At 40.8% G+C, this 15324-nt stretch overlaps 1 protein-coding gene across 1 annotated transcript in view; it reads left to right on the forward strand.

Annotated features, from left to right (window-relative positions):
- Positions 1 to 15324, forward strand: part of F5 (coagulation factor V) — a 68443-nt gene that overhangs the window by 14970 nt on the left and 38149 nt on the right. The window contains exons 4-7 of the mRNA NM_007976.3: positions 7296 to 7508; positions 9417 to 9560; positions 12552 to 12773; positions 14808 to 14973. Of these exons, the coding sequence (NP_032002.1) occupies positions 7296 to 7508; positions 9417 to 9560; positions 12552 to 12773; positions 14808 to 14973 (745 nt within the window). The remainder of the gene's footprint in view (positions 1 to 7295; positions 7509 to 9416; positions 9561 to 12551; positions 12774 to 14807; positions 14974 to 15324) is intronic.

The raw sequence follows: 15324 nt of genomic DNA on the forward strand, positions 1-15324 counted from the left end.
TTTATAAATAACTCTTATCTGAGATGAATGCTTTTCAAAATCATCACAGCCAATGAACCAGAACCTTACCCTCACCTAACATCTGTGCCACCCTCCAAGCAGAACCATTGTTCATTGAAATAGTTGATGAATGACTTCATGGATAGATCATCTTAATACACACACCATTTCTTAAATGAATGTAACCTGTTCCCTGTGGGCTGAGAATGATGACAATCACTCAAGTCAAATAGCTTTGACTGTAGCGGGAAATCTGTATCCAAAAATCGTGCCTACAATTCATTCCTTGGTGTAGCAGAACTGTCAACTCTTAGCTTATCTACTATGGAGGTAAAATCCTTTGGTGATGTGAGGGACATTCAAATACAGACTTATTACAATGCACTCCAATGTCCAAAAACTGTTCTTATTTTGTGTGTGTACCACAGTAAGAGCCAAGATTTTAAGCTCTACTAAAAACAAAGCAAACAAAAAGACTTTATTTATTTATGCTCATTTCAGAAACTAATAGTGATATATTATTTTAAAATATCATACAGTTAATATATTTGGAGTGATTTGAAATTTATATTGAGAAAAACGTGTGTATTTTCAGTATTGCTGTAGACAAGCATCTACATAAGACTGTTCAATTGATTGTTGTTTTATATCAAACTACTTTTATAATATTTTTATTGTTACAATATTTTATAAATTTTAAAGAATATGATACAAAATGAAAGGTATTACAGGTTTTGAAGGGGGGCTCTCCGGGAGGAGTTGGGGTACAAAAAGGAAAAAAGAATGTGATGTAAGTCTATTTACTCAAAATATGTTTTAAATGTTAACACATTCAGAAAAGTTGAAATTATGTATTGTTTCTCATCATAATGCTATAAAACTTAAATCAAAAAAAAAAGTTAGTTCTTTAGAATTTTCATAACATTCAAACCTTAACTCAGTTTATTTTTTACCAAGTATGAAACAAATTATAATGATTAATATAAAAGTTCTCATAAAGCACAAAAGCAGCATTTTCCATTTTAAAAAGCCCTCATATGTCTACGCAGCGAAATCAAATTCATTATACAAAACCAGCATTAATTTGCCCATTGTTCAATTTATAGCTTCCAAATGACTGTTCTGTTTCTTTGCATGCACAGGGGCATTCACTGTGTTTAATAAACAGGAGGGGGAAATTCACACAAGAGTAATAACAGCTAATGCGTGAGTAGCCCGAAGGATAACAGAACCTTACAGAACTTCACTTTTCCCTGAAGCTTGCATGCACCACTTAGCACTTAAAAATGTACTGGGGGGTCTCTCTGAAAATAATTCATACAGCATGACAGGGATAAACTCATTATAAAGTTGACTGGACTGAGCAAGAAAGAACTGAACAGAACTGAGCAGATACAAAATGAAGAAGACCTCTTGTGTAAGAAGTTTACTCTGCCACAGGATGGACGAGGACCTGTGTGTTCTGTCACAACCCATCCTGTCCATTTCTCTTCTTTCCAATTTAGAATTTTAACTTTATTTGGATTACAAAGTCAAAATAAGATTTATTTAAAAAAAAACACACTTCAAAAATGCTTCCTCTAAAATGGCTGTTTCTATTTTATTTCATATTGTGTAGGTTACAGAATGAGAAATATAGCACTTGTGTTTTATTCTGGAGAAAAAATAGTGTGCAATGAAAAGAATAAAAACATTGATAAGTTATCTTCTAATACTTTTAATGATAGTCCTGTGTGTACTCACAGAATACTTTCATCCCATGTACAAATCTATATTGTTTGCTATATGTTTCCTGGTGCCCACAATTCACCCTTTAAACAATTAAAATTACCATTCAAGTATACAAAACGCTATCGTACATTATATTGAGAAGTGGAATTTTTCTTTTAGATATCCATTTGTGTTGCCATATCAACCTTTTCAGTACCTGCATGCGTGACACAGAATTCTGTTTTGTACGGATTTTAAAACTCACTGGGAGTTACAGTTGAGTGTGAGCCACTAAACTTTCACAAATAAATTTGATGACACAGGAAAATCAGTCAAACACCTAGAAGGCAATTCTTACATAAGTTCCTCTTCAGGACAGGCAGTATAGAATGTTATGATTATAGCCTCCGAATTGAATAGTCATGGGGAAAAAAACAGGTCAACGCCATTGCAAGCATCATGTGTTTACCCTGGTCTCTTGCATCTGCACCTGGCATAGAGCCCAGGATGCTTGGGGTGGTGGTGAAGGTCGTGACAATCATTGTTGAACTAAACTGAAGGAATGAGGACTTATGAGAAACAAGGACACTATATTATCCTCCCTGCGCTCAGAAATGTATTGTCAGTGAGCATAAGCAGTTATATTGTCTTATTACCAATTTTCCTCACCCTAAAATACATACATTACTGATGTAGATTCCATGTGTGTGTCTTAATTTTTTCACATGTTGGAAACCTGATCCTTGATGAGACCATATAAGGGGTGGGACCTTTGGGTGGGACTCAAGACATAGAGTCATAACCTTCATGATGAATTTTGTACCCTTAGAAATGGAACTTAGGGTGAAGCGCCTTCAGCTTCTATGTGCCTCCTGAGAACAAGATGAAATGAGGTCCCCTGTACCAAGGAGGGCTTCATGAGAGCACTGTCATGTTGAAATCCATGTCTCGCCTTAAGATACATGAAGAATGGCTTGCTTAGATGCCACCCAAGCTAGGGAACTCTGTTATAGAAGCCTAGAACCAACCCAATCTAGTCTTTCTCAGATGTGTTAGAACACAAGAGCACTTGAATATTTTTTCATCTAAACATAGGGTCAGATCTGTAATGCTCAGACTCGAGAAGCTAAGACGGAAGAACTGTGATTGACAAGACAGCTTAGGATATGAAGGAAGACCCTGGAAACCCTGTGTCAGGAATACAAACAGATTAGACTCTCTCTCTCTCTCTCTCTCTCTCTCTCTCTCTCTCTCTCTGTGTGTGTGTGTGTGTGTGTGTGTGTGTGTGTGTGTGTGTGTGTGTGTGTGTGCATGTATGATAGTCCTCATAACACATAAAAAAACTATCTCTAGAAAAGGAATTATTTTACCTTAATTTAAGATAAAGGGCTTTAAAGGAATATTAAGAGCCCTTGCCAAGTTGACAGGAGTACAACCCAAAAGTTTTGATTTTGATGTCAAGGTTTGTATGCCTTCTCCCTCAGCCTAGCAGAAAAGCCTAGCCTGTCATGATTCATATAATCTAACGAATATTTAATCATAAATTGTGATAAGAATTGGCTCAATGTGTAAAATGCTTATTACACAAGTGTGAGGAGAGGAGTTTGGATCCCCATCAGGGGATGTGGCTATGGTGGCCTCCTGTAATCCCGGGGCTTAGGGGTTTTAGGAGGTAGAGACTGGGGATCCTTAAGTCCAGCTGAGTATCTAGGTCTCTGGTTTCAAGTAAGAGACTCTGCTTCAATATAAGGTGGAAACCATTGAGGAGGATACCTCATAGCAACCTCTAGGCACATGATGCACATGAACACACATGCAATCATACACACACACCTGCACATCACATATACAAAAACAATCAAATAATTTAAAAAAGACCACCATCACCGTGTAGCATAGAAGTCAGAGGAGTGAGTCAGAGGAGTGAGCTGTATTTAATCGGACATCTAAAAGATAAGCAGACATCTTATCAGACAACCTCTTACCCCACAAAATAGGCCAATTTCTGCTTTTGGGGAGCCTGTAAAGACAGAAGGAAGATGCTACTTCCCACTATAGGAATCCCCTGTGGGGTTGCAGCAGCTAGGACAGTGGAAGCTTCAGTTCAGGAAATGCCATGTCTTAAGCCATGAAGCTGTGGAGGAAGAGTCACTTAGTAAAGGGCAGGATGCACGCCTCATGCAGGACAGCTGGAGGAACCACAGGCCTACTAGTTGTTGCAGAAAGCCAGAACTGGGAGAGTGGTCCACCTTATCAGTCCTGTTTGTGTTTGCTTCAGAGCCTTCAGAGATAAAGTTCCCCATTTGTCCTTTGAGATGCTTCCTCAGAGACTTTTCTATTGACAGTTCACATTATAACTCACAGAAAATTACTTAAGATTTTCTCTTTTCATGGCCCCTGATCATTGTTAACATTCAAATCCTGTTTATTGCTGGAGTGGGAGTTTATCTGATAGTAAATATTAGGTATTAGCGTTCAAACTTTTATGGTGGGATAGATGTAATACACTCAATTGTTGATTTTTACTCTAGAACAAGAGTCATGGTCTAAGGTGTGAGTGATAGCGAGGTGAGTAGTTAGACCAAAAAAAAAAAATTATTGTAATGGACACTAGTGAGCAGAAACTAAACAAACTACCTACAGCCAAGACTCCAGATCAGTCAGATTTTATGTCAGAATTTACCTATGCCCCCAGATTGCTGAGATTTGCATTTTGTTTGTTTTTAAAAGAGCAATCACTGATGTAGGGTCCTAAATAATACATCCAGATTTTCTTATGGCATTTAATTTGTTTTCATATTGTGCAATCCTAACAGATTTTAGCTATGAGTTGGTGACCTTTCAGCAAACATGGATTGAGCATATATTCCATGCTTCTCGTGTGCTATGGAAGATACCAAAGATGCTAAGCATACATGGTCTAGACCCTTCCCTTAAGGAATCCACACTCCAGCAATCAAAATGTGCAGAATGATAATCATTGTAACCCAGTCAAAAAAGAATATACCACAAGTATTTAATTATAAATTGTGATAAGTACTATAAAAGCAAATATATGTAAAACAATCAGAGATAAGGGAAGAAGTAACTGGTATTTGTCTTGGCTTCAGAAAGGTGAGCGTGCATTTATCTAAAGGATGAAATGGAGCACGAACACTCTAAACAGAAGGAACTGTATCTGCAGAGACCCTGAGTGAGATAGCATTGAGCATGTCCAGGGTACAGGGAGGAGGCATGGGGGATGGATACATAGTAAACGGTAAGAATCACATATTATGAGGTCAGAGAGAAGTTGGGTCCACCCATCATATGTGGCATTATGGTCAATGTAAGGGATTTTGTGAAATAAGCAAATCCAGATATAACTTCTCAACTCTTGCATTGTGTGGCTTCCATGCTTAGAATCCTACCCAGCGTATCTGTATACAGCACAGCAGCAAACAAGCCCCGCCACCGGAGTTGACCAAACAAGGTGCCTTGTTTCTCACTCATACCTGGAGAACTCAGATGTGTGCTGATGCCGTCAAAACTCATGCCACATTTTGAGTGCATAGATTTTATGAAGATGGTTAGGGAGGTTGGCAGTGCTTCAATATTAACATTTAGGGAACTGTGTTTGAGTCTTTCCATTATGTGCCATAAAGGAGAGACAAGTGTGATCAGGAGAGAGATGGAAGATTAGAAAATACCTGAATTTAACTGGAAATGAAAGAATACCAGGTGATGTTAACAACACATTAGAGGGTGTGAGGAAATTATTACAGCATATTAATGTATTTTAAAAACCATTTACATAAAAAAATACTGAAGATGAGCAGAACACTCACGAACTGCGATATAATGTCATGTTAACGTGTGTTGTTGGGTCTCAAAAGTGATGGGGACAGTAAAAGAACTTGGAGGGAAAAATAGCTCAAAACTTTTCAGATGTGGTACAGACTACAGACCTATGGGTGAAGGAGGTCTGACATGATTCCACCCTGCCCCCAGGCTATTGCCAAGGCTATTGGCTATTCCACATATCTGATGGTAAGGCTGAAGATGGTAATTGGTGAAGATACAACCTATTTATGTTATTGAACATGGAGAAATTGAGCTGGTCCCCACCTAACTATCAGTCACCCTTACTGACTAACTACCAGAGGAGAAATAATTATCAATTTTATCCAGTCACAAATTGCAACCTACAGCAGAGAATGATCTGCCTGCAACATATACTGGTACAATAGCGGTGCAAATGTTATGGTAGTAACCAACCACTTCCTGATTAGAGGTGGCAGAAACCTGAGGCTAGATGGATCACGGACCCTGGCGATAACTACTATTATTCTGCTAAAGGAACAGTAAAGTGATTCCCCATGACATTCTCCTATAACCATAGATCAGTGCCTTGCTCATTCATCATCAGAGAAGCTTCTTCTTACAGTAGATGGGAACTAATGCAGAGACTCAAACTAGATGATGTGGAGAGAGAGAGAGAGAGAGAGAGAGAGAGAGAGAGAGAGAGAAAGAGAGAGAGAGAGAGAGAGAGAGAGAGAGAGAGAGAGAGAGAGAGAGAGAGATTGAGAGCTAGAAAGACCAAACATTTCTCTTTTCAAAAGTGTAATCACTTCAGGAAAAAATAGTTCCCACTGGCCCTTTGCCCATAATATGAAACACTTCAGGATTGTTTCCCTATACTCTGATGGTCTCACCTTCATGTCAAAGAGAAACCGTGGCATCAACTGATGATAGAGAAAACTTCACCTAATTGAGTGAAGAGTGTCTCTGGCAAAGAGGAAGCCAGTCCCTCTCGATTGCTTAGGACCCTGACCTCTCCCCTTCCTGCTCTGCTTGCTCCATCTCTACCACGTCTCAACCCTCCAAACTCCTTTTAATCTAGGTTCTTCTTCAAAAGCGGAAGACTAATTTCTACATCACCCCTTTGCTGCAGGAGGGAATGCCTGGTATACAGAGGTTTTCAATGGGACTTTTCACAGTGAAGCAAGGCATCTTTACCCTGGGACAGACTGGCTTCATAGGCCCAAGGAGTAGACTACATGCAGGAGCTGGATGCAGGGAGCATCAGGGTGGAGAAGAGCCAGAAAGGTCCAGTGGCAAGGTGCAACTAAGACAAACAAACAAACAAAACCAGGGCTAAAGATGATTGCCCTGGAAAAGAAGACATTATATTTTTTTCAGAGCCACACAAAACAGCATGCAAACAGCATACACATCTCATGCTAACAGTAAGCTAGCATGACTTGTAAAGAACTCTGAAGAGAACATACTGATTCTTGTATTATGAGGTGGTTTATTGATGAAATATGATTGAGTCTCTGATTACATGCAAACAGTTGTTCTAATACCCTGAAAACTAACTTGGTCAGCCCTAACTAGTCTTTGCTAGTAACAATTATCCCTCAGTGCATTATGGAGTGTAAATATGGGGACAGAGGTTAGCGTATATGGCATGTGTGTGACCCCTCTGAGAATAAAAGTTGCTATGAAAGGCAAGTGATCTGCAGAGAGCTAGATCTCTTGCTTTCCCCGCACTGGAGAGTGGTTGAAAACTCTGGATGTCTTTGTGGCTGTCATTTCTCCAGGGGCTTCTTACGCAGACCACACGTTCCCTGCCGAGAGGAAGGATGATGCCGTGGCTCCTGGAGAAGAATACACCTATGAATGGATCGTCAGTGAGGACAGCGGGCCCACACCTGATGACCCACCATGCCTCACCCACATCTACTATTCCTATGAAAACCTGACCCAGGATTTCAACTCGGGTCTGATTGGGCCTCTGCTTATCTGCAAGAAAGGTAAAAACAATACCTGCAGATCCAACGACAGCAAAGATGCTGGGCTGGCTGGGAGATTATATCGGGCTGAAGCTTGGGAGAACCTTGATACCTTCCTGTAGGTGAGGCAGGAGAAGGGGGTGGAGATCAAATCATGGCTAAGAGAAAGCAGCACTTGGTACTGGCTCTTCCCACTTCTTCTAAAACCTCCCTTCATTCTGAGTCATGACAACTTCCTTCAAGTCTACTCTGACATCGTGCCTGCATACTTGTAGGACCAGTAATGTTTACCTCAGAGCCAGGTCTATCCATTTTGAAGTGTACAACACCCTAGTTACTGAGAGAGTTTCTGGAAATGACATCGACTGGTCCAACTGACATAGCTGAAGTTCCTGTTGGTGGTGATTAGGTTTATAAACATGTATAACTCTACTTTCTTTTTTGCTGTTATTTGGTTGAAGGTGGGTTGGTTGGTTGGTTGGTTAGTTGGTTGGCTGGCTGGTTGGCTGGTTGGTTAGTTGGTTGGCCTTTTAATGTTTTTAGTAGAAAGGGCCTTGAACTCAGTGATATTTCTGCCCTAGCTTCCCTAGTGGCAGATCCCAGGTGTGAGTCATCATCCCCAGATCAGCCGATTTCTTAAAAACAAGTTGAACAATTTAGGTGTAGTTGACAGATTTTGTGAGTGTTGACTTTTGCCCACCTATGTAGATCTGTGTTTGTGAGGCTTGGGATTTGAGGCCTTTAAAGAATGGATGGACTATAGTCTAATGCTCTAGACAATTTCACTTCCGTTTTAGTGTGCTTTGTGCATGAATGAAGCAAAGCAATGATCCAAGGGAGGATGTCTGCGTTCAGAAAAACATGTAAATAAATGCTAGTAAGTAACCCTAAATATTGACAGAGCAGCTCTTTCCCAGAGCTTTCTCAGGACAGACCAACTTAAACACAATTGCCTGGCACATATGTAGATAGATTATATCTGGGAAAGCATGAAAGCGAGGCAGAAGGCCATATTCAGATTTGGAGTGCACTGACCAGATTGGGTTCTATAGCTATGTTCTGACATCCAGCAAGGATAGCATGTTTTATAAGTTGAAGGTAAGTGTTTGTCACAGGAAACATAAAATCACATCTCAGAACAATCCAGGGAACAAAGTGCACCTGAGCTGAAAGGTCCTCATCAGGGCATTGTTCACCATGGGGCAGCCTTTCGACTGTGTCCCGACAGTCAGGAATCCCATTAGCTGTGCTTCTTAGAAATACACTTGATTTCTCCTTTCTTCCTTCTCTTACTCTAAGAGACTTCAACCCATCTTTCATTAAAACATCCACAGAACCACAACAGACTGTACCCTGGAGATAATGTCATTTATACCGATACACAGATCATAGACCCAGCTCTCTTATTCATCATGCAAATATATTTTTAAATTTCCTGACATATAAAAGATTCTGTGATTGCATTGGGAAAAACAATCTTATACAAGGCACTTTCATTTGATCACTGTTTTACTCATATAAATATGGATTCATCTTGATACAAACTTTTCTCTAGTCGCATGTCCCATTTAATGAGGAAGCTTCATTCAACACAAGTTATGTGGTCTGGTCTAGGAGACTGGAAGAAATGGGGTTTTTCATTGTTGATAATGTTAGATTTTGACTTTTCGAGGTAAACTCTTAGTAGTCCATAATGGATTTGAACTCCCTATGTAGCCCATCTGTCCTCAAACTCATGATCCTCCTGTCTCAGCTTTCCTGGGTCCTGGGATTATAGGAATGCATCCTAACACTTGACTGGGAATGTATGATTCAAATTTATATCAACATTACTTGTTTCTAGCCTCAACTTCAGATGTATGAGAACATGGAAAGTACTCTTTACTCTTCCGTCTGGACCTGGATAGAAGCCTATCTTTTCTCTCTCAGGCACCCTGACCGAGGATGGGACTCAGAAGATGTTTGACAAGCAGCATGTGCTCCTATTTGCTGTGTTTGATGAAAGCAAGAGCCGGAGCCAGTCACCATCCCTAATGTACACAATTAATGGCTTTGTGAATAAGACGATGCCAGGTAATACAGGGGCCAGGCACCATTCAGCAATGACAGTGTCCCGAGTGTCCAACGTTGGTCCTGTTCTTTCTTTAAGGCAGAAGCTACCGTGTTCACTGGTTTCCAGTGCCTAGTGGTGAAGAATCACAATCTTCTGCAATGATTCGGGGATTTTCATGATTTTATCATCATTTCTGTCTTACCCAGGAAGTACAACAGATAAATCAGAAGTTAACAAGGAACCTTACTTGATACAGCCTTGTTAGGTGTGGTGTTCTGAGCATATCAATGTCTGCTCAAGTACAGAGTCACTCTATAACAGTATGCTCTACCATTCAAAAATCTATTGATGAATAATGTCCAGTGGCATGTAGGTTTTCTCTTCCCATCTGCAGATAGAATTTTGTAAGAAAGTAAAATCATACAAGCTGTTAAGTGTGTGTGTGTGTGTGTGTGTGTATGACTTCCACTGTACTAGCTAATTTTATGTTGCTATAACAAAACACTGAGTGCTGGCTACTATATAAAGAAAAAAATGTTTTTTAAAAAAATTCAGTGTTAGAAGCAGAAAGACCTAGACTGGCAGCTCATCAGCTCAGCCTTTGATGAGGGACCACTTATCTATGTCACAGTAGGGCAGAAGAAGCAAAAAGGGAAATGGCTACATGTAGAAGAGGCTAAGAACAGGGATGGGGCTGAGGCTTGCTTTATAATAACTTGCTCTCATGAGAATTAACCAAGGTCCCATGAGAACTAACTGTATTAATCACTTCCAGGAACAGCACCTCCAGTATCCTAACCACCTTCCTCTAGGCTCTATGTTTCTAGGTTCTACCACCTGAAATTCATCACACAGAGTCAAGCTTTTGTATATGCACCTTTGAGGAGACATACTGTAACCATAGCAACCACTTATCTCACTTCTCTTTTCTGTCTTTCTAGTAGAACTGACTTACAATGAAAAATCCAATTCTAGTAAAAAAAAAAAAAAACAAACAAACAAACAAACAAAAAAAACAGAGAAGAAGTGGTATAGATGGTTGCTATGGTTATGGTACGTCTCCTAAAGGAGGAAAGCCTAGATTTACTCTTTCCTTGTTCTCATGGTGATTGGGAAACTTTATTTCTCTGTGGGAGATTCTAATCTTGACTTCTATTCCAGATTAACATTTCAAATTTCAAATTTACAATCACCAGATACAAGACAATGGGCTAAGAATTGGTCTCTTAATATGTATGTGTGTACACACAGATACATCCCATAATATGTATGTATAGATATATCCCATAATTTATATATAGTATTTATTTATGTTTAGTGTAGGAAAAATGAAAATATTTCTTGATTAAAAAATTCTGGGGGCTGGTGAGATGGTGCAGCAAGCAAGGATGGTTTTCTCCAGGTCTGATCATCTGAGTTGGATCTCTAAGAACCTCATGGTGCAAAGAGAGAACCAACCTTCACAGATCGTCCTCTGACCCACACACATGAATCATGGCATTCATGCCCATGCCCATACACAAAATAAATAAATAACTGTAAACAAAAGCAAAAATTCTAAATTTCGTCATGTATCAATATCACCAATGGCTTGTCTTACAGAAAAACCAACATTGTCAAGAGTCAGGGTCTGATATTGCTTTCAATCTTTATTTTATTTCATTTGGTGCCATCTTCTGCCAGTCTCATGCAGCTCTGAGTATTGATTCTGAGTTCCAGAACTAGGCTCCTGCAAACCTGAGACTGCACTAACTGACCTCCAAATTGGAAGATCTGAATTCGCATCTCATTCCTTTCCCTGACTCTGTGTGGTCCTTACCAACTAGGAGTCTTAATATGCTGTTCCCAGAAATGGAATCAACAATCCCACTGTCTGTGTCCTGACAGGGAGAATAATCCATGTAAATTTATAAAAGCTGAAATAGTGGACTGAATGTGCAATATATACTTGACTGAATGTGCAATATATATATACTTGATTGGGACAGAGATATTATAAATTTGTACTTGAAAAAAAAAGAGTAGCCTCAAATAAGTGCAAACCCTTAGTAGACACAATACTTATGCTGATAAAGCCCCGAGCCTTCTAGAATAACATACACTAATAGATGTGACAATACTACCGTAGATGTGTTCATTGCTGGGCAGCTCAGTGTGGGCTGTTTCTGCGTGGGATAAACACACCCGCAGGAACACGTACCTTCTAGTTCCCTCCCAGCCTCCTGTTTGCAAGGCTTTCACAAAGGACAAATGCCTCTATGGATAAGAAGCTAAATCCCAGACCATCCTCTTATATCTAGTGATTAGAAATCTGGGTAGGAGCCAGGACTGGACTCTCTCCCAGAGCAAATAAGCATTTTTTCTCAATCACTGTGGCAACAAAGAAAGCAAAACTGGGCTTTCTCCTTGGTTTTCTTCCTCCGTTGTTAGCAATCTGTCCTCAAAAGGCTCTCAGTGTCCGCTTACAAAGAGGACACCAGTAACAACCGAGAAATCCCTTGTTACTAACATAACTTCAGAAAGGGTAAAGACAGTAGGAAATCCTTCAGCACATCCTCACACTTTCTTCTACTTTGACAGAGCTTGGTCTCTATTTGCAGAAGAGGATTAGGTCCTGGCACCCAGGCCTATTGAAGGTACTGGGGACTTCTTCCAAGTGAGGCCAGATGGGTGTGAACAGTTACTCCATTTTACCCAGGACTTTATCAGTCTATACACTGGGAGCCCTGTGTCCTGAGAGACCTCTAAATCTAGACAAACTGGGATAGTGCATCACATGCTTACCTGCCTCCTAGCCTTTGTCCCTTAGCTGTCTCTGCAGCTCTGAAGGAATGGCCCCCATTCTAAACTCTACCCCTACACACACAGTTTGTGCTGCTACTTGGTATGTGAGTGGTGACTCCTTGTTTCCCATCTCTCTGTTTGGATGATGTCTCTCCCTCTCAGATCTAACAGTCTGTGCCCATGATCATGTCAGCTGGATGTGTATGGCTGTTGTCTCTCCCTCTCAGATATAACAGTCTGTGCCCATGACCACGTCAGCTGGCATCTGATCGGGATGAGCTCGGGGCCAGAATTGTTTTCTATTCACTTCAACGGCCAAGTCCTAGAGCAGAACCAGCATAAAGTGTCCACCGTCACCCTGGTCAGCGCAACATCTACGACTGCAAACATGACTATGAGCCCAGAAGGAAGATGGATTGTTTCTTCTCTCATCCCAAAGCATTATCAAGGCAAGAAACCTTTCTTGTTGTGGTTAAAATTAATTGGGGGTTTCTACCCCACCTTGGATCATTTAGTTCCCAAGTTCCCAGGTAAAAGACACAAAACCTTTATATTTATAATAAGCCTTAACATCACTAGAGCTGGACAGACATCTACCCCCCATGCCATTTTGTCTACTTCCCTCTCCGTGACCCTGAGATATGACCTGCCACGTTCTCCCTGGGCTGCTCTTCCTGCTCTTACTCCAACTGGCCAGACCTCACAGCCATGTTCTCATAACTCATCTCTCCCATTGTTTCTTCTCCTCCCTCTTCATCTTCCTGCTCTCCTCCTCATGCTCTCTGCCCCAGACTCCAAGTCTGACAACCAAAGCCCTGCCTATCTCTCTTCTGCCCAGCCACAGGCTGCAGACATCTTTATTCAACCAAATGTTTTACATTAAGGTGCAAGGTTACCTAGCAACCCTTGGTGAGGATCTCCTTGTCCCTCGGGCAACCAGAGCTGGTAGTTAGCATCACAACACATAGCAACAGACTAAACCTCAACAGGTCCTGACAGTGTTGCGTTGAGTGAGCACCATTGCTTCTCAGGCTACTAACTTATTTCTTCTCCTTTACCATTTAGTTGACCCCACCTAGACATGGGCATCCTGGTTCCTAAGACACCATTAGATGCTTTGCTCTTAGACTCAAAACCCACTAATTGGGGATGAAGGAGGTGCAGGCATTGACAAGGACGTTTTAAGACAAAGCAAAAGCTTAAGAGGTCTCTACTTCCATAACGGAGGAGGAGAACTAACACCTCTCTGAATGTGTTCTTGGATGTCTTTCATATGCAGCCAAAGGAAAGGAACCTAGAAACTAGACAGATGAAAGTAAATATCCACAAATTTATAGAAGTACAGAGCTACCAAGACTGACCAGGCTAAACATGATAATATAGTCCTGTGCAATGAGATGGGCACAAGATCCTTGCACAGAAAAGAACTCAATCAATGTGTGTTGAATGGATCACAAATGTTTTTATTTTCTGTTTTATTGAGATAGGATCTTCTGCTGTATGCCAAGCTGTCCTAAAACTCACCATAAATTCTTAGCTGGCTTTGAAATCATGGTAACTCTCCTGTCTCAACCTCTCCAATGTGGGGATCATAGGCATGAGCCATCACACCAGCTAGAAATGGACTTCAGAGAGCATCAGTGAATTCTGGAGCGGGGCGGGGCGGGTGTGTGTGTGTGTGTGAAGAACCCAGCAGTAGTCATGTGGTACCATGTAAATTAAACATCTAACTGTCATATCACACATTTTTTTTTCCTTTAGACTATTGAGAAGAACATTCATCTTGCTAGAGATGAAAATCTAAGCAAATCTATTACCGTAGAAAACCATTTATCACAACCAGGTGTGTGAGCCCTGGAGAAACTAAATACTGTATGAGAACATTGTGTTTTCACACTGAGCAATCAAGACTATGATGAAATGATGATCCAGACAAACTATCTCGAGTAGTTACTAATAGAAATAAAGCAAAAACAAAACTAAAACTGCAGACAATTGCTATTATGCATTATTATTTAATAATCACACTAAGGATACACTTTGATAGTCTCCATTTAACAAAGGGACGAATAACAAGGAAAGACAAAATTAAAATGATGTCTTGTTTTATATATATATAAAGAGAAACAGAGACAGAGATGAGAGCTGTGTTAAGGATCAAACCGAAGGCCACCTACACACTAAGCCCACACTTCACCATTTCACCAGCCCTAGGCCTAGGGTTTTTAGTTTGTTCCTGCTGCACACAAAACACAGAGAACCTCATCAACCTTTCCCTCTGACCCTCTCCTCTCCTCCTGCTTCTGACTCTTGCCTCCTTCTGTGACCCATTAAAAGAGTCCAGACTAGCATAGCCGAAGACTGTCTGAGCATTGCTGTCTCCTGTTATTATTTGCCTCCAGTGAATTGATTTTTTTAAATACACATTTTGATGAATAATTGTTTCTCTCAAGTTCTACCTCTGCCTTTATATTCTAATCCAGCTGGGATGCAGGCTTACATTGACATTAAAAACTGCCCAAAGAAAACGAGGAGCCCCAAGACCCTCACTCGGGAGCAGAGGCGGTACATGAAGAGATGGGAGTATTTCATAGCCGCAGAGGAGGTCATTTGGAACTATGCACCCGTGATACCTGCGAATATGGACAAGTGAGTTGGGGCTCAGACCGCCAAGTCAAGATCAAAGGCATGGCCCACAGGGTCCTTAGTGTGTGGGTCTCAATTATGATGTCATGAGTGGCCAGCTCTTAAGGTAGGTGTGCATTGGTTTCCACCTAGGCATTCTTATCCTCTGAGACATTCAATTATCCCCAAGTCCCCGTGGGGATGTGGCCTGATGATAGCAACAGGGACAATGGCAGCTAGAACTTGTTGAATGCTTGCCACTGCTAACCCTTGTAGTAGGTGTTTGCTAAGGGTCTCACATCAGTTCTACGAGCACAGTGCTGTTCTTGTGTTCCCGTGTTGGAGGGAAGGTGCCAGAGAAGCTCTAGTAACTCT

This window comes from Mus musculus, chromosome 1 (assembly GCF_000001635.26).
Source record: "Mus musculus strain C57BL/6J chromosome 1, GRCm38.p6 C57BL/6J".
Lineage (NCBI taxonomy): Eukaryota > Metazoa > Chordata > Mammalia > Rodentia > Muridae > Mus > Mus musculus.